At 38.7% G+C, this 16,475-nt stretch overlaps 1 protein-coding gene across 10 annotated transcripts in view; it reads right to left on the bottom strand.

Annotated features, from left to right (window-relative positions):
• Positions 1-6,674: 6,674 nt before the first annotated feature.
• The window catches only part of CDC27 (cell division cycle 27), a 70,627-nt gene continuing 60,826 nt past the window's right edge, over positions 6,675-16,475 (bottom strand). For 6 of the 10 annotated variants that reach the window (XM_058704972.1, XM_058704974.1, XM_058704977.1 and 3 more), the window contains 3 exons: positions 13,708-13,782; positions 12,739-12,895; positions 6,675-10,890 (listed from right to left, as the gene is read on the bottom strand). In XM_058704972.1, the coding sequence (XP_058560955.1) occupies positions 10,808-10,890; positions 12,739-12,895; positions 13,708-13,782 (315 nt within the window). In that variant the 3' untranslated portion in view covers positions 6,675-10,807. Of the gene's footprint in view, positions 10,891-12,738; positions 12,915-13,707; positions 13,783-16,475 lie in introns of all 10 variants that reach the window. The other 4 variants (XM_058704975.1, XM_058704976.1, XM_058704980.1 and 1 more) reach the window with 2 other exon arrangements.

Raw genomic sequence — 16,475 nt, 5'->3', positions numbered from 1 at the left:
GGATATCTTTGCCTCTTGGCCCTTTCAGTGGACAGAGGTGAATATATATGCATGTAAATACCCATACCTACAACCCCACACATGACACACATATACATGTGCATATACACATACATGTACATATTTTAGAAACCGTGAGTTTAAAACAATATTTTTGATTCCAATTAATCCCCACAGGGTTGTTTCTTGCTTTCTTCCTCTCCAGATTTACACATACCTTCTTCCCCAGTGAGAACTCTGATCCCTAATGATATCAATGTGTTCATTCATTTGTTCAATCCTGTAATGTATTTAAACAAGTTTCCCAGTCGCTTGACCCATACTACGAAAGCACATCCACTAAAGAGTTCAAAATTTGTTTGTACCTTTTCCCTCTGTCCCTACCCTCACACCCCTCCCTACCCAAGGCCTGAGCATATACGGCTAAATACTGTGTTCACGAGTTACTTTAATTCTTCCTAGTGCCCCTCTCCCCTCCCTGTCTCAGGATAGTCACGGTGTTCATTTGAAATGTAATTAGGCTCATTTGTTTATTTCAATCTTAGTTCTCCCCTTCCATTCTTGTTTTTCGAATGTGTAACAAATTATTATGTCTCAAAGGTGAAAATATTACAAAAAGTATACTCAAAGAGGTGGCACTCTCCCTGAATCCCTTCCACGACACTCCTCCTCACCCCTCATTGGTAACCAACTTCACTATTCTCCGGTTTGTCCTTTGAAGTGTTTCCTTTTGTGAAGACAAGCAGATAGATGCATATGTTTATTTCCCTTTTTTTTCTTACATAAAAAGTAACTCGATCTTTTGCCCTTTGCTTTCACTTAATAACACCTAAAAGTCATTCCATAACAGTTCACAGAGATCTTTCTCATTTTTTTTAGAACCCGTTTAATGCAAAGAAACTAGATCTTTGTAGTCATGTCTCTCTGATGACTAAGTTTTGGGTTGTAAGGCAGTTGAAAGGAGACTCCAAATGGCTCCGTTTCATAGTTGCATATGAAAATTCAAACGCAGAGTGACGAAGGTGTGGGTACTGGCCGAATACCGCGGGCAGGTGGCATTGCTACAGGTGACCTCATCCTCCCAAACAAGCAGCTTCCTTGGTAAAGTTTCAAACACGCCAAAGCAGCCTGCCCTCCATTTACGCGGTAGTTGGCATTCCTGGAAAATTCGGTGAGTGTGGAAACTCTCCGAGCGGTTTCTGCAGCTTCGGGAGCGGAGAGAGCCGGAAAGGCGGTTTCCTCCATCATTCTTTTCGTATAGCTGCGTAGTATTCCACCGTGTGTACCGGTTCATCCAACCAGTCTGCTGTGCTTGGGCATTTAGAGAGTTCCCAATATTTTGCAATCACAAACAACCCTGTGATGACTAAAATCATGAACATGTTTTGTTTTTGTTTTTTGAGGTGTAGCTTCACAGTAAGTTCCTAGAAGTGGGGTCGCCGGGTTGAAGAGATGTAGATGAACTTTTGTTGTCGACTGCCCATTGCCTCTTCTTGAGAGTTTTCATTTTGCATTCTCGTCACCAATGTAGGAGAGCACGTTTTCCCACAGCTCGGCCGATGAAGTTTATTGCCAAGTTCTGAATTTTTGCCCAACTGTTGGATGAGAAATTGTACCTCAATGTAGGTTGTGAAGTTTAAACACTTCTTTATTTGAGTATAGCAGACACACACAGGATTCCGGTAGTTTCAGGTCTACAACATAGCGATTTGACAGCTCAGTGTAGGCATTTTTTTTTTTTTTAAAGAAAAAAAAAATGCACCCAATGTGGGGCTCGAACTCACGACCCCAGGATCAAGTCGCATGCTCCACGGACTGAGTCAGCCAGGAGCCTCTCAACATAGTTTTAATTTGCATTTCTCTTATTGAGTGAAAGCAAACAACTTTACACGGTTAACAGCCATTTTTAAATCTTTTGGGGGAAGTGTCTGTTCATGTCCTCTTTCAAATGTTTTTATACATTAGTAGTATTATCCCTTTATTGGTGATATATGAGCAGATATTTCTTCCCAGTTGTCATTTGTACTTTTTTTTGGTCATGCAAAACGTCTTTAGCATAGTCAGATTCATCATTCTTGTCATTTGTTTTCTTTTCTGATTTAGGATGCCTTTTCACTTTCTCAGATGCTTTTATTTCTAATTTTTATTTTTTAAAGTTAGAGAGAGAGAGAGAGAGAGAGAGTGTGTGTGTGTGTGTGTGTGTGTTAGCATGCATGGGGGAGGGGCAGAGAAAGAGGGAGAGAGAATCCCAAACGGGTTCTATGCTGACAGGAGCTTGAACCATGAACCGAGATCGTGACCTGAGCTGAATCCAGCGTTGGTTGCTGAACTGATGGAGCCATCCAGGCACCCCTCTCAGATGCTTTGAACTTTTTACATTTTTTAAATGTTTATTTATCTTTGGGAGACAGAGAAACAGAGCGCAAGCAGGGGAGGGGCAGAGAGAGACAGAATCTGAAGTAGGCTCTAGGCTCTGAGCTGTCAGCACATAGCCCAAGGTGGGGCTTGAACTCATGAACCCCAAGATCATGACCTGAGCCAAAGTCAGACACTCAATGAACTGAGCCACTCAGGCGCCCCCAGATGCTTTTAAAAGGATATGTCTTTTCTTTAGCTTTGTGGTTGTTTGCTGGGGAGACTTTTCACCAGCAGAAAGGCTTTAACAGATTATTTTTATTTTTTTTTAATGTTTATTTTTGAGAGAGAGAGAGACAGAGCACGAGCAGGGGAGGAGCAGAGAGAGAGGGAGACACAGAATCCGAAACAGGCTCCAGGTCCTGAGCTGTCAGCACAGAGCCCGACGCGGGGCTCGAACTCACCAACTGCGGTATCATGCCCTGAGCCGGAGCGGGACGCTCAACCGGCCGAGCCACCCAGGCGCCCCAAATTATTTTTATTTTTTGAGAGAGAGCAAGTGCATGGGAGGTGGAGAGAGGGACAGAGGAGAGAGAGAGAGGGAGAGAAACAGAAAGAATCCTAAGCAGGCTCCACGCTCAGCGTAGAGCCCAATACATGGCTCACTCCCATGATGGTGCAATCACGACCAGAGTCGAAATTAAGAGGGGCGCCTGGGTGGCGCAGTCGGTTAAGCGTCCGACTTCAGCCAGGTCACGATCTCGCGGTCCGTGAGTTCGAGCCCCGCGTCGGGCTCTGGGCCGATGGCTCGGAGCCTGGAGCCTGTTTCCGATTCTGTGTCTCCCTCTCTCTGCACCTCCCCTGTTCATGCTCTGTCTCTCTCTGTCCCAAAAATAAATAAAAAACGTTGAAAAAAAAATTTAAAAAAAAAAAAAAATTAAGAGCCAGATGCTCAACTGACTGAGCCACCCAGGCGCCCCCAGAAAGGTTCTAATTTACATATTCAGACTTTTTGCAACAGTTTTGTAGGACATGGATGGCTGTACCCGATTCCAAACAATTTCATGGACAGAATTCTTAGTTTCAGAGCCCTTATCTGTCAGTTGCACATTTCGTGCAGTTTTTTTTTTTTTTTCAACATTTTTTATTTATTTTTGGGACAGAGAGAGACAGAGCATGAACGGGGGAGGGGCAGAGAGAGAGGGAGACACAGAATCGGAAACAGGCTCCAGGCTCCGAGCCAGCAGCCCAGAGCCGACGCGGGGCTCGAACTCACGGACCGCGAGATCGTGACCTGGCTGAAGTCGGACGCTTAACCGACTGCGCCACCCAGGCGCCCCAGTTTTAAGAATTTTGCAAGAAAGGTTGATAGGCCTTGTTTCTCTGTCAGTCTTACATTTCCCCTTCTTTCACTGCCTGTTCACTACTGATTTCCCCCCCTCCCCGAAACACGGCCTCTATGATGCTGCTGCTCCTGACCCCACACATTTTCAAACCTTTCCCTAAAGCGAGGACTGTGATCTACCAAGGGCCAAACTGTGGTGTTTTGCGGTTTCCTTTTTCCCCTGTAGATTCCGTGTGCTTCCTCTAAGTCCACTACTCCCTCTGCTCTGTGGGGTGATTTAACCTCCTTCCTCACATTACGGTAACAGCAGGATCCCGTACTGGAACTTCCCCTGCTACTTACAGGAAACTTGAAGTTATAGTCTTCTGGTAATGAAGGCATGAACCCTGTGTAGTTTTTATTTCTTTTACTTGATTTGAGTTGTTTTGGCAGAGCGAGGGGCAGATTTGTAATCAGGCTACTGCCGATCGCTTTCCAATTCGAGAAGCCTCAACATGTTTGACAGATACATTTCAGGACCTAGTCAGGACGAAAACCATTGAAACTAGCAATAGAAAGTTATCTTAATTGAGTACCAGTGGTCATAAATGGTAGTTGAAGTGGGAGCTGAGTGTTAGGATTGGCAATGAGATTAGCAAAGGGCTAATATTAGCATAATGGTGGCTTTGAGATTTTTATCATGGAGTTGGAAGTCTGAAAAAATTAAGAAGCATTTTCTTGAAATTGGGAACAAGACAGTGAGTGCTTGCTATTATGGCTGCTACTGCTCAAAAGAATGTTGGTGATCCTGGCTATAGCAGTTAAATAGAAAAAAGAAATGAGGTAGGTTGTAAAAGGATTAAAGAGGAATTAACATCATTATTTGAAAATAGTATAATCTTAAATAGAAACCCCACAAACTCTTAGATGAGAAAATTCCATAAGTTGAATACAAGATCAGTGGTCAAAAAGCAATAATTCCTTTGCAGCAGTGTGGCAGGGGCTCTTGGCTGTTGAGCCAACAACCATTCCCCCTTCTTTGCTAACAAAATCTGCTTGTGTACAAACCCAGGAGATAAATCATGATTTATCTAAACCAGTCAAGGCAAATCCATTCCTTTTTACCAGACTCTAAATTTACCAGCATCCCCTGTAGCCAGGGATGATTTTGTGATCCCAGTCCTGGCCCAATAACATGTAAGCGGAAACCTGCCATGTTGTTCCTGGGAGTTTCCACTTTTTGCAAATGTTCTGGCTTCTTGAAGCTTTATACTTTTGTCTTGTATCAAGCAGATAATATGTGCCTTACCTTTTAGGATTGTAAAGATGAAGTGAGATTATTCTCACTTCAAAGTGATCCATAAATGCTAAATTAAAAGCAAGTAAATGCTAGTGTTATTCAAGATATTAAAATGATTGGGGCGCCTGGGTGGCGCAGTCGGTTAAGCGTCCGACTTCAGCCAGGTCACGATCTCGCAGTCCGTGAGTTCGAGCCCCGCGTCAGGCTCTGGGCTGATGGCTCGGAGCCTGGAGCCTGTTTCCCATTCTGTGTCTCCCTCTCTCTCTGCCCCTCCCCCGTTCATGCTCTGTCTCTCTCTGTCCCAAAAATAAATTAAAAACGTTGAAAAAAAAATTAAAAAAAAAAAGATATTAAAATGATTATGGGCACAGATGTAGCATTGGTATAAATGCTACAAACTGGCAATAAGTTTAAAGAGTGCCATTATATACAAAGAAATCCCTTCACCCAACCAAGTCTTATTATTAATATACAAAGAAATCCCTTCACCCAACCAAGTCTTATTATTAAAAAAACTAAGAACTGGGGCAGTTGGGTGACTCAGTCAGTTGAGCATCTGACTCTTCACTTCGGCTCAGCTCATGATTTCATGGTTTGTGAGTTCGAGCCCTGCATGGGGCTCTGCGCTGACGGCATGGAGCCTGCTTGGGATTTTCTCTCTCTCTCAAGATAAATACACTTAAAAAAACTAAAACAAAGCAAAACTAAGAACTGGTGAATTTTTCTTCTTGTGCAGCACCTGGTCCAGTGATTTAACTCACAAAACATTGTGAAGAATCTAGCACCACAGAAAACATGCCATTTGAGTGATTTATAGATGGTTATGCTAATACAGCTCTAGATCAGGGGTTGCAAAGTATAGAATATCAGATTATATATACAGTATAATCTACACTACGTGTATATATGTTAATATATATGTATATACACACACACACACACACAAATGTATAGATAGTAAATATTAATACTTTGTAGGCCATGTAGACTCTGTGCAACTATTCAACTCTGCCACGGAAGTAGAAAGCAGCCATGGACATGAAAACAAACGGCTATAGCTATAGTTCTAATAAAATGAAATGGGCAATGGGCCAACTTGGCCCGTAGGCCATAGACCATCCCTGTCCTAGACTCAAAGTTTACTGTTCTACAGTGAACTTGTCTCACAGGATCATGTCTTGGGATCAACCCAATCGATTTTCCATTCTGTCATTTCTACCCTATTATTATCACTGTATATTCGTACAGTGCAGCCAAAGCACTTACATGGTGACTTAACACATTTGATCCCCAGTCCTCTGTGAGCTAAGAAGGGTCAATCTGGTCTTCTTTGTATTGATCAGAAAAAGGTTTAAGTGTGAATCATTCAAGGTCACAGAGCTACTGAGAGGCAAAATCCCCATTTCCTAGTTATCCTGGTTCAGTGCTCTTTAAAAACACACGATTAGAAACCTTACGTCTACTTCGTTGTTCTTCTCAGCTTCCACTGTTACTTCCTTTCTGATTCAAACTTCAGTGAAGCATTATGCATTTTTAAGACCTTGAATTTTCTTCTCAACTATAGCTTGTAGCCCCAAATTGAAAATTCTATTTTGAGGATATCAAGTATAAAAAGAATGCTTGTGATAGGGAGGGGAAATTGGCAATAAAAAATTAAAAAAATTGTTTTTTCTAGTTTAAAGCAAATTCTAGTCATTCAAGGAGAGAGAACACGCTTTTAATTTCAGTGTGAGAGGAAAAACAGAGAGGGAGGATACAGATCAACGCGCCATCCACGGACTACACACATGATATTTTTAGCATCTAAATACTAAAATTTCCTCTGTAAAACCCAAACTGTTAGGATACTCTTTAGTAGACAATTTAAAAATGCTAGAGAGGACACCTAACAGTCAAAATTAGACATGATTTGAAATTCTCAGAGGAAATCCATACACTAATGCCAAAGTGTCCAGCCCCATCATCTAATAGCTGACCTGGTTTTCTCTTTTGTAAAATGGAGGGATACCTACTTTACAGGATTGAAGACTGAAAATACTGTGTACAGATCAAGTAACACAGTATATATGGCAAGCTCTCGTTAAATGTGGCTATTTAGCGAACTTTGCGCTTAGAAAGAAAAATAAAACCTATACCGAACCATTAATTAGCAGCTAAACAAGCCAACGACTGCTTCCTGTCTACACTTCTAGTTATCCCTGTCCAGCTGACAGTAAATAGCAGGTCCTAGGGAAGACTATGGTCTTGCTCCCCCTGATCCGACCAATCCCACTTCACGTGTTTTCTGTTACTACTCCTTCTTGCCGTCTGAACAAAACCATTCAGCTCTCTACACTGTATCCAAGATAATCAGACCAGAGTAAAATTTAGTTTCTATGTTCTACTTCTCTTAGGATTTTTTTTCGTGATTTTTAAAACAGATCCTGAATGGAACAAAAAAGCTTTGTATCCCTTTTAAATAAATTTTGGAAGTCATATATATGATTAAAGAACAAGGAGGTGAGTTGCAAAGTAGCAGCTGCTGGCAAAGGGCTTCTGTTGTTTGAAAAAAATATATACTCTAAAAATTACCACATTTTGGTCACAATATTAATTTTGAAATTCCAAATACTAAAAAAGGATGTGAGTTAAAAAAAAAAAAAAGTGTATGTATGTATTTGAAGAGGGTGTAAGTTAAAAAAAAAAAAAATTAGAGAAACACTGCCCTAGACTTTTGTGGAATGTAAAACTTAACTTTTTACTATTTTGCTGAGCCTTACTATAAAAATACAGATGGCACAGCTGTTGTATATCTTCAACCACTTGATTATAAATTGCTTTCAAAAGTAATTTATTTGGATTTTCTGTATCCTTTAATGAATTGCAAATATATTAACAGAAAAGGCTTTCCCCTCCCCCTCCCCGCCCCCCCCCACCCCCCAGGACTGTACAACTTCTGAAATAAGTCAGGAAAAGAAAAAAAAAAAAAAGACATAATTACATTGTTTCAATGCAAATAGAACACACACATCACACCCACACTTGCATTTTCCCAGGTTTTCACAAAGAAAACAGGTCACCATATTTCTCAGTGAAGACCCATACTATACTCTGGCTAATCAGAGACTTTCAAACTTTTTTCTTCAAAAAGAGCATTTTTAATAGACTAAATACTGGTTATCACTGAGTTTTTGTTTAAGGTACAACAGCAGCATGGTTCAAATGTAACTTGCAGTTCTTGGAAAAAACAAGAATTTTAAAATAATGAAATACAGAAAAAGTAGGGACCACCTTTCATTATTTTGAGTACCATTGTTCGCTTGAAAAAATATTTCCAACCTTCTAAAATCCCAGAGTTAAGAACTATTTCCAAGGGGGAAAAATATCCAATGCCACAACATAACTTCTGAACAAGAGTGTGTGTGTGTACACATATATGTATGTGTGTGAAAAGCTTAAAGAGTTAAAAAAGGATGTTAAAGTTCTTGTATTTTAAATTTCCTTCAAAGTAACTTCTGAAATTTCAAACATTTTGCTTGATCAAAACGTATGTCTTTTTCTGATTGTTTGATCTTCATTCCAGGCAAAAAAAGGGGGAAAAAAAAGCCAAAAAAAAAAAAAAAAAAAAAAAAAAGCAAGCAAGCCAAAAACAGTTACTAGGTGGGAATAAGGCTTCAAATACCTAAATATTTTGAAAGTAGGTGTGAGGAAAATGAAATCAGGCTAAGCTTAGGCTGAGTGTCCCTCAGCCAGCCACTGCCATGGTGTACCCTCCACAACTATCTTTTTATGCTTGGTCTCAAAATAAGTACCAGAAAGGCTCTCACCTCTGGCACAGGACATAAATTCCTACTATAGAAAAGATAACTATACATCAGCAAATTATGTTCTGAGCTTAGCGTTCTCTAGGCTTTGTAACAGAGCTCAGGTTGAAGCTTTCTATGAAATTCTCTATTTGATACTGTTATAGCGCTGGCTTATGATTTGCCAATTAAAAAAAATAAAAGAGTATAAAATTAAATATTACAGAACTAATGAATAAAATGGAATATTTGTTAGAATCCAAGTGCTAGCCTTTGGGAATTTTTAATGATCTTCATTTACTCCCAAACTTTCTTTTTTCTTATAAATTATTTTTTTAAGCAGCACATATTACATAGATTTAGGTAGGAAATTTTGTTAAATACCTCTCTGGCACCAATTACCTAATCTAAGACTCGGACTTGAATTAATTTATAATGGTATCTAATCCACATTCAAGTGAGATTAATAGTAAATGATAGAAAGTAACTGAGTCTACAGGCTAAAATTTTCTTCACATCTTCTGTAGTCCACCTTATTTTCACAACTTGACTAACACATACAGGTAACCAGTAGATAAATTTGTCCTTCATCAAAGAATCCAAAATAATAACCGTAGGCCTGTCATTCGTAAGAAACTATAATTTGTTATATTCTGACATTGGCACTTAAAAAAAAATGTTAACAACTAAAGTTTCTCTAAAAATTTCAATACATTACAATAAAGGAGATACACAATTTAAGACTTTAAATCTGTTACTGTGAAATTCCAACAATTCCCATTTTATTATGCATAATTAGATCTTTAAAATTGTGGCCATTCCCCAAAGACACCAATCTATATTACGACACACTCAGGAGAGAACTCATCTCCTTCATAAGAATGGTTGTTTTTTTTTTCCCCCCAGCTAAAAATTTCTAATACCCTAAACCCAATCACTCTTGGTAAACGTTTTGGTGACTCACACTACTGAAAATAATTTGAAGCAGAGAGCTGAAAAGAATGGAAATGACCTCAACCAAAGGTAACTACACATTCTTGCACCCTGCTTAAACACTTAGAAAAGTCAAAGGGATACTTTCTTGAACAAATATAGATTCAAGGTCATGGTACAATTTTGATTGTATTAAGGCTTTGCTATCATGATCTCTTTTAAGTCTCTCCACTTTAGTGTTCTCATTTTGATTCTTATGGTGAACATAAATGGTTATTAAGGGCCTTGTTTTGGCTTTTCAGTGGGCAAACACTCTATCATCTCTGAATGTTTAAGGTGATCCCACAGAGCTCAAAGAGAAGAGGCAAAATGGTAAGGGAACAACTTGAAAGTCTGCAATACCAAGACAATGATCAACACTTTGAAGCAAGATGAATAAATTAAAATTCTTGGTTAGACATTAAAGCATTCTTGCCAAGAATAAGTGTACGCTGTATGGAGGGATATTTGATTCCTACACATGAGTCCCAATATGCCCATTACATTTGTTTATGGGAGACACTGCAAGTTTAAGGTAATTTACATTCCTTGGCAATCAAGTTACTCTGTTATAGGCAATGTCTTTTATTGTTCCATCTGGCACTTGCTAACACCATTCTTGAAGAACCTAGAAATGAAGGTCAGTCACTCTGTTAATCAGGAACAGAACCAAATGAAAACAAATTTTTGGAAAACGACCAAAAAATTCTGGTTCATCACTATTTTCCATACCTAACGGTTCCTTCAAGATAAAACATTAACTCTTCCTTCCATGATAGCTTTCAACAAAGGGAGATTAAAGAAAAAAAAAGAAAAGAAAAGAAAAGAAAGTTCCCCATCTTACCCCCCTAAATTGTCATTCGTACTGGTGAAAGAGCCAGTCTTGTTAGCAGCTAAATATTGCACTGCCTTTCATTCTGTGTACAGTCAGGGTCCAATGAAAGTGGCACACTCATTGTCTAAGTGATGGATGATGACACTGCCGGCTCAAGAGTGAAGACTCAGTATATGGAGGGACAAGAAACATGTCAGCACTAATCACACATCCAGTTGCAAAAGTCTGGTTTCCGGAAGTTAAAACTCATCACTTTCAGCTGCATGAAGTTGTGTGTCGTCTGCGTCTGTCATGCTGCTCTCCTGGGATTCATCTGTTCCCACTTTAAAAATAAAACAAAAGTCTACAGTCAGGTGTCTGATGAATATTTCTTGTTGGTTCATGAAAACAAGGGAGACTATTCTACGTAGAGATGAGATCTTAAATTAAGGCCCTTAAAATCCTGACATCCTTCAATCAAATGCAATTCAGATTCCTTATTTTACAGCATGTCTGACAAGACTGGTTTACTGCATTTAACCTTTAAGAGTTTTAACAAAGCTACCTCTCCCTAATAAATTCCTTATTCCAACACTAGGAATTAGAACTAGTTCTCCATGACATTAAAAAAAGACTGACATTCCCTCCAACTGTTGACTCCACTCTGGGAATAGTCCCTGCTAGTCCACAGAAATATAGAATATAACCCTCAGTTCAAAAAGGGTTATTGGGATTATAGGAATTATAATTTTAATTACAGCCTTTTGCCAAGTTTTCTGGAAAAAACCATCTTAGTTTGCCTCATCAGAAGTTTCTCAATTCTCTTATTAAAAAATACTTTTTTTTTTTTTTAAAGTATTTATTTACTTGAGAGAGAGCACATGTGCATGAGTGAGGGAGGGGCAGAAAGAGAGAGGGGGAGAGAGAGAATCCCAACCAGGCTCTGTGCCATTAGTGCGGAGCCTGACGTGGGGCTCGATCTCATGAACCATGAGATCATGACCTGAGTCAAAACTAAGGGTCAGACGCCTAACCGACTGAGCTACCCAGGTGGCCCTAAAAAAATACTATTATGTGAGGACTTAGTTCGCACTACTTATTTTAAGATATATACTCAATTTAGGGATAGAGTATTTACTACTGCCTTAAACTCTGTTCCTTCCTCTTGACCCTTCAATTAATACATATAAGCCATATTTTTGGATTGTGAATTTGCCAGAGCTTCATAGAATTTGAATAGTTACTGCAGATCTGTCAATACTTTAAAATGTGCAAAACTGGGGCCCCTGGGAGGCTTAGTCGGTTAAGCATCTGACGTCGGCTCAGGTCATGATCTCAAGGTTCATGAGTTCAAGCCCCGAGTTGGGGTCTGTGCTCAGCTCAGAGTATGAAGCCTGTTTTGGAGTCTCTCTCGGTGCCCCCTTCCATGTTAGTGCTCTGCCTTTCAAAACTAAATAAATGTTAAAAAAAATTAAATATATTTTTAAAAATGTGCACAAATTTATTATTCATTTACTTCTCACTTAAAATGTCTTCAACATATTGTCACATCTATCATCCTGCCCATCCCACTCTGAATTCCTATGAAGCAGATAAGGCAGGCAGGCATTAGTTACATATTTAAACTTAAACTGAGGTCCAGGTAAAAATCTGCCAAGGATTTGTTAAAGTCACACAGCAAATTAGGTTCAAAACCGAGACTAGTTACCTGACTCCACATGCACTTTGTTAATATATTGCCCTAATTTAATTTCCCTAAAATTCCATTTGGTATAAAGAATATACCATGGTTAGAAAAATAAATTAGGGGTGCCTGGGTGGCTCAGTTGGTTAAGCGTCTGCCTCTTGATTTTGGCTTAGGTCATGATCTCAGGGTCGTGAGACTGAGCCCCATGTTGGGCTCAGCATGGAGCGTGGAATCTGCTTGGGATTCTCCCTCTCTCTCTGCCCCTCCCCAACTCGTTCTCTCTGTCTCTCAAATAAACTTAAAAAAAAAAAAAAAAAGAAAATTAAAAAGCAGCCCACAAATTCTTATGCAAAAGGTAGCTTTCTGAATACTCAATACTTGAAAAAATGTTTACTCTGTGTCATAAAGAAATATCTGTACTGCTCTGCCTACCTCTGAGTTGATGTTTTACTAGCCCTCTGGTTCGATACACTTAGAAATCTAATTCACATGGATGGTACTCACTGATTTGCTCTTCTTGGGTTATTGGCTCCTCATCATCTGGAAGGTAGCGCTTGTCAATTGCCTCTTTAATCTGGTTATTGGCTCCTTTAGGATCTAAATCCATAGCCCAAGAGAAATTCATCAGGGCGAGGTGCGTTTGACCTAACTTCTTGTAAACCTAAAAATAAACAGCAGCACTACATTTTTCATTAAGTTGTGAGCTTCAATTATAAAATCCTAAACATTAACAATTTAAATAGGCTTCTAATTTACATGCTGTAAACCCATTCTGATGAGTAGGTCATTTTCATCCTACAGAAGAACTCAGACTAACTTTTGAGTTACTTTTGATATAATCAGATATTTTCAGAATTCCTTGTCTCTGTCTCTCCAATAGTGAGCTTCCAATAAATCACATTCTGATTGGATCAATGACAATTGAAAGAAACGGACTATAAGCTGCTTGATTAGCAATTCATTTCCACTGATTTCAAACGTTGTTATATCAACTCCGAACACCTGTCCACCGTTCTCAGCCTCCTTAACCAGTTGGCATTTAGGGGCCCAGTCTGTAAAGTCCTTACTAGTCTGGCTTTGGAAATCTCGGAAGTCGTTTCTTCTAATTAAGACAACACCAGCCATTAATTGACTTTTTTGGGGGGATGCCTACATATTTTATGGATAATTGGAAGCTAAGAGCTTTCCAAGATATAGTCTCAGTTATGAACTCACGGCCACTGGCTGCAAGTGCTAATATACTTCCAAAACCACAGTATGGTTAGGATATATGGTGTATGTTCTTATTCCTTCAGCAGGATATCATCTTCTTAGATCTTATAACTAACTCTGTTCTTCATTCCCAGAGCATTTAGTTCAGAGATCTAGTTGAATTTGCTCAAGAGATGTTGCATAATATGTATAATATTTCTCCTTCAGAAATTAATGTTTGTTACGAAAGTCACAGTTTAGGACCTTGGCCCCAATCTTTACCTTTCCTATTAAGAAGTAAACGAGGGATTCTTTGGGAACAATTTGTTTCAATTCTTCAAGTTCTTGTAAAGCAGACTGAAAAAAGCAAAGAAAAACAGAGTAGCAAAATTTTACAAAGTTCTAACTAAGCAAGTGTTATTTGATTTCCCAAATCATCTTAACTAAAGCTTACTAGATCTTTATCAGTGCACTTCCTTCTTGCATTAATTCTTGTCATGAAATAAAATGCATGAAAAATACTTATGACAACAGGACTAAGAAATGGCAGGAATTCACCAGAGTACACTGAGAACACACACACGCAGGTGGTGACAATACTTGCTTTGGTCACCGTTTTATATAAAATAACAATGCTCCATTACACTGTGTGTGTAAGAGCTTTGGAAACTAAGTTGCAGAACAAAATAATTCTGAAATTCTGTTCATAGACTTTCTCCCTGATGCAAGCACCAAGCTTTGAATACCAACCTGCTATTTTAACTAATGACGAAGAGTCTAAAATTTAACCCTCTGAATTAAGTCAAAATTGTCTACAAATCTTTTGATCATCGCTAAAGGGGTTGGGGAAATTGAGAGAAAAGATAGAGAAAAAAGATTTGTATTTAAAAGAAAGACATGATGATCAAAAATAAAACTGGGTCCCCAACTGAGATACTGTCTGCTTTTCACCTAAGCAAATGGACAAAAATAAAAATAACTTGATATATAAAGTTACCATGACTGAGGGGAATGAGGCATTCTCATCACTGAAGGTGGAAATGTGAACTGATGCAAAGCCTGTTTGTGAACTCTATTTAGCATTACCTATTATGTTAAAAACTGCATGTAACCATTAATTCAGCAATCCTGCTGCTAGGAATTTATCCCAGGGACATATTCAAAAAAGTTCATTAAGCCATCTTTGTAAGAAGATTCCATTCAACATATTACTGCAAATCATTAGAAGCAATGAAGGCGTGTCTAATCGCAACCTAGTTAAAATAAATTATGGTCCATCCTCTATGGAACACTAGATCTGTAGGTACTTAACTCTATGCTAAAAAAAAAAAAAAAAGATACAATAAAGTATGTGCAATACTATTTCTTTTGCAACAAAACATATATATGACACATATACAAATAGTTATGTGGGTATTCTCATAAACACTTTATAAATACACTTATGTGAGCACATATATGTTTCCTTTTTTTTCTGGCAGAAATCAATACCTATATGCCCCTAATCAAGGTAAAGGTGGCTTACCTTTGGAGAGGGGATGACTGAGGTAAAGGGGAAGACTTTCTATTTTTAACATGGCAGCTTTCTCAATTTTTTGAATTTTCTAAAATAAATATTATACTTTATTTCTCTTTAATGTCCACAGAGATTATCTACTTTTCTTCTCTATACATACCTCTTTGTAGTAAAACAAAATCCAAAGTAAGTCAGGTTAAAAAAAAAAAAAAAGATAAATACCAAATATCTATCCACAGAAATGTTAAAGTGGAAGAAAAAGCAAATTACAGAATATGTGTAGTTGTATTAGCTTCTTATTTTGTCATAACAAATTACCACAATTTTGATGGCAAATAAAACACATTTTTTTATCTTATAGTCTGTGCATTAGAAATACAATTTGAATCACACTGGGCTAAAATCAAGGTGTCTTCCTTTCTGAGGGTTATCTGTTTCCCTGCCTTTCTTCCCAGACTTCTTAAAGGCTGCCTGCATTTTTTGGCTTGTAGCCTCCTTCCTCCGTCTTCAAAGGCAACAGACGTGGGCCGAGGCCTTCTCACGTTGGTTCTGACCACAGCTGGCAAAGATCCTCCATGTGATCTTTAAGAGCCACGTGATCAGACTGGGCCCACCTGAATAACACAGGATACTCTCCCCAACTCAAGGTCCACATCCTTAATCACATCTGCAAAGTTTCTTCTGCCGTGTAAGGTAACATAGTCACAGGAACCAAGGATTAGGGCCTGGACATCATCGAGGGGTCATTACTCCGCCTACCACAGTAGTGTAAGCCTACTTTGTTACAATTAAAAATATGTACATGATGAGAAAAAGATCTAGAGAAGTGTGTTCTGAGTTGTTAATAATACTCCCTTGGAGGGTCAGCTTATAAGGCACATTCAACCTCGTATTTTTTTTATACTTTCATATTATTTGAGTTGTTTGGTAACAGGCCTATTACTTTCATAAAAAGCCCCCACAGAGATACAAGGACTAAAGCAGTGATCAAAGATAGTGGGCTAGCAAATGTATCAGAGGATTATAGAATTTAGGTAACATAAGGGGATTTATACATTGATTGGTGTAAGACTTTAGTTTTATTTCTCTGAAAAGGGTGGAAAGGAACCAATCTTACTTCCCAGTTATAAAAAAGTTTAAGACAGTCCCATCCCACCCTCCCTTCACCTAAGGCCAAATGTAATTTCTTGGCTTTTGTAAAATTTTTACTGGCATTACCTAAAATGAAAGGTTCACATACAATATTTTTGTGGAAAGCAGTGTGAAAGTAGCTGTGTGGTACATTCCACAGATTCGTTACCATACTAGAGTGATGTGTGAAATTTTCTGTAATAAAAAGGATTGAGAAAAGAGTAAAGGCACACATACACACAAACGCACGTGCACACTCTCTTGGGACAGTGTGTTTGTGTAAAAGGCTGTGTTTTTTACACAAGTATGTAGGGGGCTCTGGTGCAGCCTGAACATTTCACATGTTCCTAACTGCTGGCAACCCACGAGAAATAAACTCAAAGGACCGCTGGGCGGAATGGGT

Source organism: Neofelis nebulosa, chromosome 16, assembly GCF_028018385.1.
Source record: "Neofelis nebulosa isolate mNeoNeb1 chromosome 16, mNeoNeb1.pri, whole genome shotgun sequence".
Classification (NCBI taxonomy): Eukaryota; Metazoa; Chordata; class Mammalia; order Carnivora; family Felidae; genus Neofelis; species Neofelis nebulosa.
This window is presented reverse-complemented; position numbering and strand designations above follow the sequence as displayed.